At 48.2% G+C, this 14763-nt stretch overlaps 1 protein-coding gene across 1 annotated transcript; it reads left to right on the forward strand.

Moving 5' to 3' along the window:
- Positions 1 to 6628: 6628 nt before the first annotated feature.
- On the forward strand, positions 6629 to 13877 carry LOC112299199 (arylacetamide deacetylase-like 3). The gene is made up of 4 exons (XM_024554351.2): positions 6629 to 6796; positions 9058 to 9274; positions 10774 to 10837; positions 13103 to 13877. Exons 1-4 carry the CDS (start codon positions 6629 to 6631, stop codon positions 13875 to 13877), a joined length of 1224 nt encoding a protein of 407 aa, XP_024410119.2.
- Positions 13878 to 14763: the final 886 nt, after the last annotated feature.

The following is a 14763-nucleotide window of genomic DNA, read 5'->3' on the forward strand; positions in this document are numbered from 1 at the left end:
ACTATTAATAGGAGAGGTATGGAAGAGACGTAAGTATTCACTGAGAGAGAAATGGATGAAGAAGATGTGGTACATGCATACAACAGAATGTTATTACTCAGCCGTAAAAAGAAAATGAAATCTCGCCTTTTGCGACAACATGGGTAGACCTAGAGGGTATATGCTAAGTGAAGTAAGTCAGACAGGGAAAGACAAATATCACTTGATTTCTCTTATATGTGGAATTAAAAAAAACACAAATGAATAAACAAAACAGAAAGAAACTCATAGATACAGAGAACATTCTGATGGTTGCCAGATGGGAGGGGTGTGAGTGAAAAGGGGGAAGGAATTAAAATCTGCAAGTTTTCAGTTACAAAAACAGTCACGGAAGGTAAAGAATAGCATAGGAAATATAGTCAATAAGTTATTTTGGACTTCCGGCCAAGATGGAGGCATAGGTAGATATACTTTGCCTCCTTTCTCAAACAAAAGAAGGACAACAAACAAAATGAAATGAAACCAAAAAATAACCAAAACTGCCAGAAAATCAAACTGTATGGAAGTCCAATAACCAATGAGTTAAAGAAGAAACATTCATCCAGATTGGTTGGAGGGGCAGAGACGGGCAGCTGGGGTAGAGAGGACATGGGGCAAGGTGGTGGCTGGCAGAGTGGGCAGTCACACATTTGCATGCAGATAAGCCGGGAGGAACACCTGGGGAGCGAGACAGGCCATGCAGCCCAGGTTTCCAGTGAGATGAAATAAAGCCTCACAACCCGTGACTGAAAACCCTGTGGGGGTTGCAGCAGAGGGAGGAATTCCAAGCCTCACAGGAGAGTTCCTTGGAGAGACCCACAGGGTGCTTGAACTTACACAAAACCACCCACCTAGATATTAGCACCAGAAGGGCCCAATTTGTTTGTGGATAGCGGAGGAAGTAACTGAAAGCCCACCGAGAGCTGAGCAAGTGGCATTGTTCCATGTCTGAACCCTCCCCCACCAGAATGCCACAGAGCAGCAAGATGAATTGCCACACCCTGGTGAATACCTAAGGCTCCGCCCCTTACTCTGTAAGAAGCTAACAGGCACGCTGACACAAAAAATATCACCCAAATTAAAGGACACATCATACCTCCAGAAGAACTACACCTAAGCCATGAAGGCATAGCCAACCTATCAGATGCACAGTTCAAAACACTGGCATTTAGGAAGCTCACAGAAATGGTTGAGTGTGGTCACAAAATAGAGGAAAAAGTGAAGGCTATGAAAAGTGAAATAGAGGAAAATGTACAGGGAACCAACAGTGACGGGAAGGATACTGGGACTCAGATCAACAGTTTGGACCAGAAGGAAGAAATAAATATTCAACCAGAACAGAATGAAGAAACAAGAATTCATAAAAATGAGGAACCTCCTGGAGAACTTTAAACATTCCAATATCCAAATCATAGGGGTGCCAGAGGAGAAGAGGAGCAGCAAGAAATGGAAAACTTACTTGAAAACACAATGAAGGAGAACTTCCCCAATCTGACAAAGGAAATTGATTTCAGGAAGTCCAGGAAGCTCAGAGAGTCCCAAAGAAGTTGGACCCAAGGAAGCACACACCAAGGCACATCATAATTACACTACCCAAGGTTAAGGATAATGAAGAATCTTAAAGGCAGCGAGAGAAAAGGAGACAATCACCTACAAAGGAGTTCCCAGAAGACTGTCAGCTGAATTCTGAAAACAAATTCGCAGGCAAGAAGGGGCTGGAAAGAAGTATTCGAAGTCATGAAAGGCAAGGACCTACATCCAAGATGACTCTATCAGCAAAGCTATCATTTAGAATGGAAGGGCAGAAAAAGTGCTTCCCAGATAAGGCAAAGTTAAAGGAGTTCATCAACACCAAGCCCTTATATGAGAAGTTCAAGGGAATTATGTAAGAAAAAGAAGAAGATCAAAAATATGAACAGTAAAATGACAACGAATCAACAGCTATCAACGATGGAAGCTAAAAATACAAAAACACAAGCGAACTAAGCAAACAACTAGAACAGAAACAGATGCACAGAAACAGAGATCACATGGAGGGATATCAGTGGGGAGGAGGAGGGGGAGAAGGGGGGAAAAGGTACAGGGAATAAGACACATAAATGGTAGGTACAAGATAGGGGGGGTGGTTGTTAAGAATAGTGTGGGAAATGGAGAAGCCAAAGCACTTATATGAATGACACATGGACATGAACTAAGGTGGGGAATGAGGATGGGAGGTGGTTAGAGGGCAGAGGGCAATAAAGGGGAGAAAAAAATGGGACAACTGTAATAGCATAATTAATAAAACATATTTAAAAAGTAAAACAAGGAAATATAGTTAATAATATTGACATAACTGCATGTTGTCAGACGGGGGCTGACTTCTCAGGGCGATCACTTGCAAGCCATATAAATGTGTCATCACTGTGTTGTATGCTTGAAACTAATGGAATATTGGCTGTCAAGTGCAATTAAGAAAGCTTTTTAAATGCATGAATAAATTACAAATACCCAGCAAACTTTAGTCATGAGGGCCGGTGTGCAGGGAGTGCCTGTGGGCAGTGGTGGCAGATCCCTTCAGGGAGGACTTGCAGTAGGAAGGGCGGCATAACTTGGAGAGAAAATGCAGATGCCTTCCTCCAGGAGGCCTGGTCTCCTCTTCAGTCCAGGGGCTCCAGATCTGTGAGCCGATTTAGGTTTGGAACCTGGGAGAGAAGCCACAGATCTCTGCCTGGTGTGTGGCCACCAGTCCACATGGGAGACACCAGGGTCAGTCAGGGGAGACGCTCTCCATGGAAGCGACAGACGAGGCAGGGTGCACAGTCTGGGTGAATTTATGGCTTGGGACACAGGTGCTGTCCCTAGTGGCTTGGCACCTGGCCCTGGGTGATGAGGGCAGGGGGTAGTGGCCCAGAGCAGGACAGATGGATAGAGGGGGTGTTTGGAGGTGTGGGCTCTGGGTCAGCTGGTTCGCCTTTGGAGACCACTCTTACAGGTGCGCTGTTGGCTGTCTCTGTCCAGGCATTGACTAACACAGGCAGTGACAGTGCCTTCTGGGTCAGCAGGACCAAAGATGTCAAAGCATCAGAATACACACGCACACCAACCAACAAACAAAACATGGTTAATGCAAAGAGTATTTATGAAGCAGATTTCTTAACCTGAGAAGGTCAGGCCAACAAATAGAGACAGGAGGGAAGAGAATGGGGTGGGGGCAATGCCTCTCACCTAGGATTTTTTTCTTTTTCACCCAGGCTGATCTTGGCACACTGGCCAGCTCTATGATATTATAAGTCACCCCACTCTGAGTAAGGTGCCAGGGCAGTGGGTGGAAGAGTCAGACCTGCTCCTCCCTGGATTGTGCAATATTCACAGGTCACCTCTCTCTGCCACATGCACCTTCCCCTCTGCTGGAGTAGCTAGGGGACTGGAGGGGTTCCAACAGCTGGACAGGGCCTGGAGCCAACATACACCCTCCATTGGTGAGACCCAAGAGCAGGCACACTTGGGTCCGGCACTAGCTCCTTGTACAGTTTGCAGACTAAATGTGAGTTTTAGCTGCATTCTTTGGGAAGGACATGAGTGGCCAGAGTGGGGCCACATTGGGTGTCACCAATGGGTGACCACTTTAGGATGATGTGGCTGTCAATGCAGACAAGGCATTCTCGTGACTTACCACTTGATCTTTCTCTCCTTTCCAAACATTCTGTTTATACACGCTATTTTCAATATGTTCTGCTGTTACTGTCTTGCTCACTGTGTGTCTTGAACACTTGATGCCATTTCTTCCCATGTCTCTAAGCCCCGTTTACTCACAGTCTGTGCTTAACACTCCCTGTGCCGTGTGTTTTCTCTGTGCCTCGTGGGACCAGCTTCCTTTCACTCACACCCAACACTTACTGTGAGTTTCATTCATCCTGCTTTTCTTTTTCAGGAGAATTGCATTTCTTAAAGAAGAAGCTTCTGTGTTTATACCTTTACAATGAGTGAGAATTTTCACCTAATGTGTCTCACAGGAAGGATGTTCCAGGTATTTTCAGTATCCGCCTGATGGGAAGTCATGAAAATGTGAGTGGGTCGAAGGGAAGGCCCTCTCGTTGGTGGTTGCCACAAGCTTTGTGGTATGTGGATTGTGGTGCGTTGTTGGGAAAAGATGAACTTGGCTTTGAAGTCAGATTTGAATTTTCTTGGGTTTGAATCCCAGCTCTGTCTGCCACCCATTGTGGACAACACTTCCATGAAACACAGTCTCTTTGCCTCATCCATAGAAATGGAAGTGATGGTGTTTTGGGTTCTGGAACTCTCCCTACCCAGCAGTCAAGGCCCCTTTGGGACCTGGGTTAACAGAGGAGAGGGAGAATGCAGAGAATGCAGTATCTGAAGAGATTAGAGTCAAAGAGGGTTTCCAGACAGAAACTTCACTCAGATTTCATGGGTGCTGACTTCAGGGTTTTTGTAATCTCACCCTCTCTCACTCCCACCAGCCCCTACAGGAAACAACCAAACAGGGAGAGGACGCGTTTTCCATGGTACCATTTCCTGAGGTCACGCGACATCATTCGTTCCTCCATCAATGATTATTTGTTGAACACCTACAGTGTGCGCTGGACACCCGGGATGCCCCAGTGAGGGAAGCAGACATGGCTCCTTGCTGGAATGGTGATTTCCTTGGGGAGACAGGAAACAATCAGGAAAACCACACAAACACCATTGCAAATTCTAAGTTGATTGGAAGGGAAGGACTGAGAATACTTACTAAGATGAATATGGACGTGATTGGGATCTACCCAGGACCCAACAGCTTAGGGAGGGCCAGGAAGAGAAGAGTGATGGAGAACTGCAGGGATTCTGGCAGAATCCATGGCAGTGCAATGCTGAGAGGGGAGAAAAATGGGACAGAACCGGGCAGGTCATGAGGGCACTTGGTTACTTGTACCTGAAACCCTAGAGTGACTTAGAGCTGAGGGCGATGTGTGTGTGGGCAGCGCTTACAACCGTGGCAGTAGAGTGTTGACCAAGAGGAGATCAGGTGTTCTTGGGCTGATCCAATGCTACAGGAAGAGGAATATGAGGGTAAGGGGTGGGGAGGAGCCTATTCTTGGACAGTTCCCAGCTTTGGCTAGAATCTCTGGACCAGGACACATGTAAAAGTCAATGTTACTTAGGTCTACATGTCCCATGAAAACACAAGTTTCTCTTATGAAAGTCATAGGCAAAGTGTGGTCTAAGTTGGAAAACAAATCCTCTGGGACAAAGAGGAGACTCAGACTCCTTTACCTTTGGTTAGAGAAGTGTGCCAGCACTGGTGAGTGGGTGGGGAGGGGACATGGATTCAGAACCTGCAACATTTGGGTTCCAGGAGGATGCTGCAACCCACTGAGCCACACGAACCGGCCAAAAGAGTGCAAGTAACTTGCTCATGTCCAGACCGCTGCCATTTGGCAGAGGCAGGATTCAATCCCAGGTCTCACTAACTCAGGGTTTTTCACCCTGAGCAGTGTTGACATGCCAAAGCAGATACCTGCCTGTTGTAGGGGCTGTCTGTGCATTGTGGGATGCTTAGCAACATCCCTGACACCTACCCTGGAGACGCCAGTGCCAGCTCCCCTGCCTCACCACTGTGACAACCAAAAATGTCTCCAGACATTGCCAGATGGCTCCGGGAGGGTAATATCCCCCCGTGTGAGACCAAAGGCTCTGACATTGGTGGGGGTAGGAGAGATGTCATTATCACATCTGTGGACCTGGGACTTTGCCATTATGAGGGAGGATGTCGAACACTGACAGTAATCTCTGGCCTGACCTGGAAAGATGGTGAGCTCATTTTTTTCCTGCTTTATAATGAAAAGTTCAGTGTTTTTCATTCATTCCTCATTCAGTAGACATATGCTAAGCACTTGCTAAGTACCAAACCCCAGATCTAGTTCCTTGGGATAAAGCAAAGAGGTACCAAAAATTCCTGTCTCCAGTGAAGGTCATACTGTAGACATTAAATAAATAATTGAGTACTTGTTATGTCAAGTGATAGAAAACACCATAAAGACAACATAAGTAGGTGTATGTGTGTATGTACCGTGGGGGTTGGCATTCAAATGTGGGCAGGGAGTTACAATTTAAATAAGGTTACCAGCGATGGCCTCATTCAGAAGGTGACATGTCAGTAGAGCCCAGCAGTAGGGGAGAGGTTGAGCTCAGCTGCCATCAAGGGAAGATGTTGCACAGGCCACAGTAAATGCAAATGCCCTGGGTTCTTTCAGCAGACTCAGGAATGGCAAGTGTGGAAAGAATGGAAAAGGGCATCAGAGGTCAGGGGGAGGGATTGTGTTTGATGCCCCAGGTGAGTTTCTCAAGGCCATTTCTAGTCGCAGTGCCAGGATGTAAGCTGGAACCTTGGAGCTCTGGTTCCCAGCTGGGTCAGATTGCAGGGGACCCTTTCTCCTGTCTGTGGGCCTCTCTGTTAGAACCACATCTGTGACTCATGTGGGCCAGACCATTTCCTTTGGCAGATGAGGAGGTGGGGAAGGCCAGTTGTGATATAAGTGTTGGAGTTCTGCGGGCTCAAACGCCTGTGCTAAGCATGGTGAGCTGAGCCCAGCTTCTTTGTGGCCCTCTGTGTGGTGGAAAGAGCGCCATGTGGGTCCTTCTGCTGATCCTCCTCGGGGCAGCCTGTGTGTTCTCTGTGGGGGTGGGGCTGTGGGTCTTCTGCAGCCACTTCTTCACTACGGACATCCCTGCAGCCATCGACCACCCTGTGAGACTACATGTTTTGTACTACCTCTTCCAGCTGCTTGTGACCTGGGTGAGCTGTGTGTTTTCTCTGTTCCCTCATGGTGAGGGTTAAGGGGAGAGTGGGGAGAACATACCAGAAGCTTCTAGTTGAATGAATACTAATATCACGGCAGTAGAAGGTGACAGTATGTTGTCAAACCTGAATAATTCCTGTTAGGTAGCATATGATCCTCAACCTCTTGTCAGGGTTTCTCAAGCTGAATGGGCTGATAGCCACAAACTTCAAAGAATGATTTCTGTTAAAAAAAAAAAAAAAAGCCGGCTCCCTCCTTGGCTCCACCTCCTGATTTCCCTCATTCACAGCACTTGCCAGGTAGGGAAGCCATGAAGACAGGAAGGAATTATTCTGAATCTTTGGGTCCCCATTTCTACATACTGGCCAATGGCAAAACTGAGAGACACGCTCGCGAGTCCATGAAGTAGTACTATGAGCAAAACTGCAGAACGTGACTTTACGTAGATATTCGTTGGTTTGGAGGGATGGAAGCTGTTTCTGTCAGTAGTCACATTCTACCTGTTGTTTTTGGTGGGCGTGATTTCATGAAACCCCTGTGAATGGGTGGTGGTGAGGATCACGGCAAAGTTGGCAATTAGGATTTACTGTGCCGCTCCTGAGGGCTGGCAGAAACGGCACAGAGAAAATACATTTCTTCAGTATCTTATGCAACGAGAAGGGATTGCAAATGCCTGTTCTCATGAGAAACCCTCCACGGAGAGGAACCCAGGAGAAGAAGGGTCCTTCCCACCCGGGTCAGAGTTCCAGGAGCTGATGATTTGCTCCTGTACTCTTCCTGCCATTGATACCATAGTCTGCCCTGTGGTTTCACAAACATAGTGACTCAGTTTCCTCATCTACAAAATTGGGGAAATAACAGTTCCCACTTCCTAGCATGAGGGGGAGGCAATGAGTTGAGTGTGCGTTTCAGGGCCTCACACGGAGGAAGCTCTCCATAAACATCACTTATTCCAACGTGTTGATTTGTTTTTTTTCCGCAAAGATGTGTTGGACAACTGCCATGTGCCCCCCGCCAGTTCTACTCTGAGGGTCAGGGATGGCAAGAGGTGAAATTCCAGAGTCTTCCTGCAGGGGTGGCGGTAGTTGTGGGTGAATGGGAAACAGCAACACACCAGCTAGCTGGTTTACAAGGTGGCAAGTGCTGTGCAGAATTTGAAACAGGGCAGTCGGGTGCGGCAGGGCTTCTTAATAGGGCTCCCCAGACCCACAACAGTGATGGGGCAAGGGTCTATGAATTTGGATAGGGTAAATGTAACCTCTAATGAAAATATAGCATTTCCTTCCATTAAAAATGAGGTGACACACCACAGCTGTGATAATGGGAGCTGTGACTTTGTCACCAAGAGAATTTTTTCCAAGCACGTTATAGCTGTGGCAGATTTAGTGAAAAATCACACATGCCTGGTGTTCCTTCCAGATGATGATAGGATTAGACCAGCCACCAGATCTCGGTACTTAGTATGCTACTAAGGAGGCCCGTGTAGGTCACATCACACATTTACTTCAATATTTTGATAAATGTGTTTAAATAAAACTGCCTTCCTTTGTAAGCCTACATATATTTTCCAATGCTACCTGCCGCGAGGCCATGGGCTTCACAACCAGACGAGCTGATGCTGGCACAGGTTGGGCGCCGCTGCAGGACAGTGCCCGGGGAGATACTCCCTGTGTTTATTGTAATGATGCAAATTTTCAGACCTGCACCAATAGTGAAAAAAGCCCCCACCCCCCAGGCACTTGTGACCCCTGGCTAATACTGCTTCATCCATGCCCCCAACCTGTCCCTTATACTCATTGCTTTATGAAGCGGATCTTGGACATTGGATTATTTATCCAAAAATATTTCTGAAGGTATCTCTAAAAGATAAAATCCCTGACCCCTTTAAAAAACATAACCACAATGCAGTTATCACATCTAAAAATAGCAAACAAATGCTGGGTGGGCCAACTTGGCAGGGGTGGTCCTGGAGCAGGTCCCTAGGAAGAGAAGTCACACATATGCCAGCTGGAACAGTGACCCCGTGGGCGTGGAGTACATTGCAGGTACAGGGTCCCTCAGGGGTGGCCAGAAACCTGGTGTAGGGCTAGGGTTTGTGAGTTGGGGAGAGGGGTTTGACCCCGCTGGTGCTGGGGCAGGGGGGCCTGGGGTTTTCTGCAGGTGGGATGGGTTCAGCCATCTGCAGAAGGCACCCATGGCACAAAGCAGGGGCATGCTGACATCCTTCCCATTGCATTTCCTCTTCTCTCACCAACAGGGGACGATTCTTGAGAAACTGGGAATCTGCTCTATGCCCCAATTTGTCTCATTCATGTATGACCTACTGCCAGTCAAGCAGGATCCAGACGTGGTGGTGAAGGACCTCCGCTTTGGCACTATCCCGGTGAAGGTGTACCAGCCCAAGGTGTCCTCCTGCACTCCCCGGCGGGGTGTCCTGTACTTCCACGGCGGTGGGGCCATCATAGGGAGCCTGAGTAAGAGTCCTTCCCTCTGTCCTGGCCCGTAGTATGACAGCCTCACAGCAGGGTGGGTGCAGTCACTTCTGTCATTTTCCGGGCATCTAAAAGCCACCATTATGACCAGGGAACACCAGGGCCCTTAGCGGGTCCCAGAGTGCTCAGGTGGCCAAGATGTGGCAGGTTCTGATCTCTGTCTGGAAGTAAGGAGGTGTGTATGGACTATCTGTGTGCATCTGTGCAGACGTCTGTGCAGGTTTTGCTCACAGTGTGCGAGTAGGTGTCTGTATACACCTTTCCTAAGCCGAAGTGCTGTAAAGCTAAGAAGCAATTATCATAGGAGACGCCTTGCCAAAGGAAGCTCCAAATAAGCCAGGATAAAGCCCAGATGCTCGGAGACCCAGATCAGGGCTAGATACTGAGATGTTGTGTGTGATTTTGGGAAATCGGTAGCCTCTCTCCCTCTCTTTCTGTGTCTCTTGTCCCCTATGGGGGTGGTGGGTACTGCCTCTATAAGGGCTCCCTGTGAAACAAAAGCTGAAGGCAAGTTTTGCGTTTCACCTTTTTTTTCATTTTTCTTTTTGGTAAAAGTGAAAACGCTCTTTGGATTACCTTTCATTAGCCTAAAACAGGTACAAATGTAGGTGTTTGGTAAAAGCAAAGCAGCCTAACACACACTTTCAAAAAGTGGGAGATACCTGTCTGTACGTACAAAATTCACAGAATATTAACTCGCCATTTGAAAGTGTACGGATCAGCGGTATTTAGTATCTTCACAATGTTGTGTGACTACTGAGTTGGAAATAAGGAGTTTTTCAAAATGAAAATAACTAAAACACATCATTTGGTTTCACATCAGGCATAGTTTAGAGACAAACCTGGTATAAACACACAGGAGGACCAAAGATTTGAGAAAAATTAATGAGAGAAGAAAACTCAACTTGAGATCATTTTAGTTTCTTCATTCCCCACCCCCAGCTGCAGGAATTGGGGGGAAAATGTCTTTGCAGTGCTTTCTAGTCTGTGGAATGCCAGGATCAATGGTGGTAGCCTTTGAGAACAGGGAGTTTAATGCAACCCTGTCTAGGGTATGGTCTGCATAACAAATGACAATAACAGCGATGTTTATCAATGAGTATTCACTGACGTTAGTATTTACCTGGCAGGCACGGGGGAAGCCCCTTATGTGCATTATCTCATTGTCCTGCCCGATGATCATCATTATCCCCATTTCACAGATGAGAAAATCAAGCCTCAGGGAGAGAAGGGATGTTCCCCATACTACTTCAGCTCAGGTGAAGAGGAGGCAATGTAGAGATATGAACTTGGGTGTGAATCCGAGTTCACACATGGAACCACTGAGCTGTATGGCCAAACAGCTTCTCAGATGCTGTGAACCAGTAGTCACCACCCAAGAACTCTGTCCATGGTAGTTGACAGAGAAAAGGGACACCAGTGATAGGCAAAGGAAGCCCACTAAGCCTTCCTAGTCAACTTTAAAACCTTTTCTTTTCTAGAAACCTACCATGAAATATGCTGTCGTTTGTCCAAAGAGAGTGACTCAGTGGTTGTAGCTGTTGGGTGAGTAAAGGGGAGGGTGGGGAGGGCAGGGAAGCCAGGCTAAGTCCTGGAGTGATGTGTGTGGTGGTAGTTGGGAACTAGGGCTGGCAGGGAGTCAGAGGGACAGGGGGAGCAGGGCAGCCAGCAAGGAGGAGAGGAAGGAAGGGGGAGAGACACAGAGGCAGAGCATGGGCACTCCTTTTGTGGGCAGCCCGTGAGTATGTTTCGATGGGGCATTCTATGCCTGGCATCATTTGGAAGCTGGCTGGGGAGTGGGCTCAGTTAAGCAGATCAGTTGCTGAGCTTCACAGCACAGCACTTGTGGGTGGGATGTTCTTTGTTGGGCAGAACAGCCCTGCACAGTCTACACACTTAGCCCCTCTTTCCACTACATGCCCACTGTGCCCTGTGTCGGCACCAGCACAACTGCAAACACTGTCGTCACGTCATTTCCAAGTGGTGTCAGGAGGGAGGGCCGCCCTGGTCAGATGCATCTAAGGAAGTGAGAAAACATGGAGGAGCCACTGTCTGTCCTAACTGATCTGGGGGAGTCACTCAGTGGCCTGGAGAGGCGAAGATGGCTGGCAACATGGAGCAGGAGAGACCTGGTGGCCCCTCCCTGGGCCTCCACATCAGGACACCTGGACATATACATATGAGGAGCAGTCACTGCAGTGGAGTGGTTGCCCTCTGCCTGACACATGGTCACACTGGGGCTGGTTGGCTCCTGCTGATCGCGCTTTTCCTTCAGGTCTGTTTAAGTGCACATACCGGGAAGAAATATCAGTCACCAGCATCTTGGTGAGGCTACATTTCCCAGCTTTCCTGTCTTGCAGCCTGTAGATTAGAGATAAAAAACCAGAAGTTAGTTCTGGATGAGGCAAGAGACCAGAGAAGGGCCTCACTTTACAGTTCTTGGCCCCAAACCATTTATTTGGCTGGTTGGAAATCTTGATTCAGTTTTTGGCCCTACACGTCTTATTCTGGCTGTGCTGAAGCAAATGGTCATCAGTAGACTATACCAGCAGATATCTTCAAGAACGTTATCTTGTGTCTCCAAAGTAGACAGGGATCAGGAGTTAAGCATGGCATCCCACGTAGCTAAGAATATGGATCATTGGATGGAAATGGCTGGCAGAAGCCTTGTGGATCCCAAAGCATGTTTCCGTTTCTTGTCACCATAGGACATGCTTTATTGATTTTAAGGAAAGAGGAAAGGAGAGATGAGAAAAATATTGATGTGAGAGACATTGATGATAGAGAGAAACATCGATTGGGTGTCTCCCATAAGTCCCTCAACCAGGAATGTAACCCACAGTCCAATGGTAACGGGATGATGCTCCAACCAAGTGAGCCACCTGGCAGCCGAACCTCCTCCTTTTCAAATCCAGCATTTGAAATGGTAAAGTTTTTTCAGAACCCAGATTTCTGGACTCTTGAAAAATGGGGAGTTCTAGCAATGCCAGATGGGTAACAGCATGACAGCCAACTGAATGGGAAGCCATGGTCTCGAATTGCAGTGGCTGTACTGGTGGTGACCCATGTGTTGTCTTCTAGCCCCTGGTGGTATTTAAACATATACATATTTTAGATGTTACGTATTTCTTTTAGAATGAGGGGAAGGGAGGAAGAGAGAGAGGGACGGAAACATCTGTGTGGAAGAGAAGCATCCATGGGTCACCTCTAAAACTTTCCCAGACCAAGGAGTGTACCCACAAACCACTCATGTAGTCTGACGGGGAGTCAAACTGGCTACCTTTTGCTTTGCGGGATGACACCCAAGCAACTGAGCCACACCAGTCAGGGTACATTTGGTGGTATTTTAGTCTCCTAGAGGGGAGGGCACAACCTCTGAGAATAGCAGCAGTATTTACAATCTAAACCCAGACCACTCAGGGCTTGCTAATCAAATAATCCAAAAAGTATGGAACAGGTGTGAGTCAGGGCAGCACCATCAGGGAGGTTCAGAAGGATGTGGCTTCTGCTGCTGCCGGCTAAGTTCTTGACCAATCATAGGTGGATGACAGGGCTCTGGTGATCACAGCCTGTCCCCCAAATTGGCATTGAGGCAGTAGACATAGCAGCTGCCCCCTCCTGAGGCCATGTGCCAGGCACTGAGGACTTTACTTCCATCTGCTCTTTTAAGCCCTAGACCTTAACTCCACCTGCTCAGGCTTCAGAAAGAGAAGCTAATGGAACAAATTTGGGCTCAAGAATGTGAGACACAGGTATCTTGGGCTCTGCCAGGGTGATGTGTGTAGACCATGTTCCTTGATTCCTTTTCAGGTACCGCAAGGCACCCCAGCATAAGTTTCCGACACCGATGAGAGACTGCCTCGTGGCCAGCATCCACTTCCTGAAGACCCTGGATGTGTATGGGGTGGACCCAGCCCGGGTTGTAGTCTGTGGTGACAGTGCTGGAGGGGGGATGGCAGTGGTAATGTGTCAAAAACTTATGGACAGGTCTGATCTCCCCAAGATCCGAGCTCAGCTCCTGGTTTATGCTGTTCTCCAAATGGTGGATTTCCAACTCCCGTCCTACCAGCAGAATGCAAACGTCCCACTGCTCAGCTGGAATTTTGCCTTCCGCTGTTTTTGTTATTACATGGACGTCCACCCCTCTTGGGAAAGTGTGCTCATGAAAGGTGACCACTTGCCTGCAGAAGTGTGGGAGAAGTACAGAAAGTGGCTGGGCTCAGAAAACATCCCAGAGAGATTTAAGAAGAGGGGCTACCGGGAAGTACCCCATGTGCCCCATAATGAGGATGCTTACCTGGAGACAAACCACACTCTGGATTTGATGAACACGCCTGTGATTGCAGAAGATGAAGTAGTGTCTCGACTCCCAGAAGCTTGCATAGTGAGCTGTGAGTTTGACCTTCTTCGGGATGAATCACTGCTGTACAAGAAGAGACTGGAGGACCTGGGAGTCCCCGTGACCTGGCACCACATGGAGGACGGTTTTCATGGTGTGCTCAACACGCTTGGCATGGGCTACTTTCAGTTCCCCTGCTCCACGCGGATTCTAAATGCCATGGTCCATTTTCTAAAGGGGCTGTGATCATCTTTCCTTCCCATTTGATCTATGAGAGTGTGGGTCCCACCATCATCCAGTTCCCTAGGGGCTGTCTGTTGCTGATGCAGGTGATGCTGTGTGGGGCAAGGGAGGGTGTGGAGACCACCATCTTTTTCTTGCTCCAGGTCTAGAATCACAGAATGCATGTTTCTCTGATGTCTGGAGGGAGAGCAGTAGGTGAGATAGGTGTGGTGAGGGAAGGTGGAGCTGTCTGTCTCTGTAAACCACTGGGAAAATTGGAGCAGATGCTCTCTATTGGCCATTTGGAAGAGAGTGAATGAGAATGTAAGAGTTGCCCACAGCCTCCCTGAGGTGGAGTTCAGATGCCCCTGGCTGATCCAGGCTGTGGGCACGAGGAACATCCACTTGGCTGGCCTTGGACACACCCAGGGGCACCATGTGCAGTCTCATGAGCCCTCTCCAATCTGGCCAGGAGGGCGTGGCTCTGATGCTCTAAACTGCTGGGTGGAGGTGGAGCAACTGGCCCCACTCTCCTCCTCCCGGTACAGGGTGACACTTTCCCTGCTGTTCCTCTGCAGTTCAGAGTCTCATCTGCCTGAGCTGGGAGATATAGCACTGAACTGACAAGTTTCCTTGGTGGTGGGCCACTAGCAACAGATGAAGACAGCCAGAGCCACCTGACTGGGGGAGCTCTGGGGCTCTTGGAGTCAAAGTGTCTGAAGAGGGGGGTTGGAAAGGTGTGTGTCCTGAGTCCGAGACCCATGAAGACAGAGTCTGACCCAATTCCACCATGTCTACAAGAGAAATTGAGGGAGGGCCAAGAGAAATCAAAGATGAGTAGCAAGGACTATTTCTGTTTTCAGACACAGAACCAACTCAAAGTGACCTAAATGAGAGAGAACGCTTTGGC

The sequence above is a fragment of the Desmodus rotundus genome, chromosome 3, assembly GCF_022682495.2.
Source record: "Desmodus rotundus isolate HL8 chromosome 3, HLdesRot8A.1, whole genome shotgun sequence".
NCBI classification, from domain to species: Eukaryota; Metazoa; Chordata; class Mammalia; order Chiroptera; family Phyllostomidae; genus Desmodus; species Desmodus rotundus.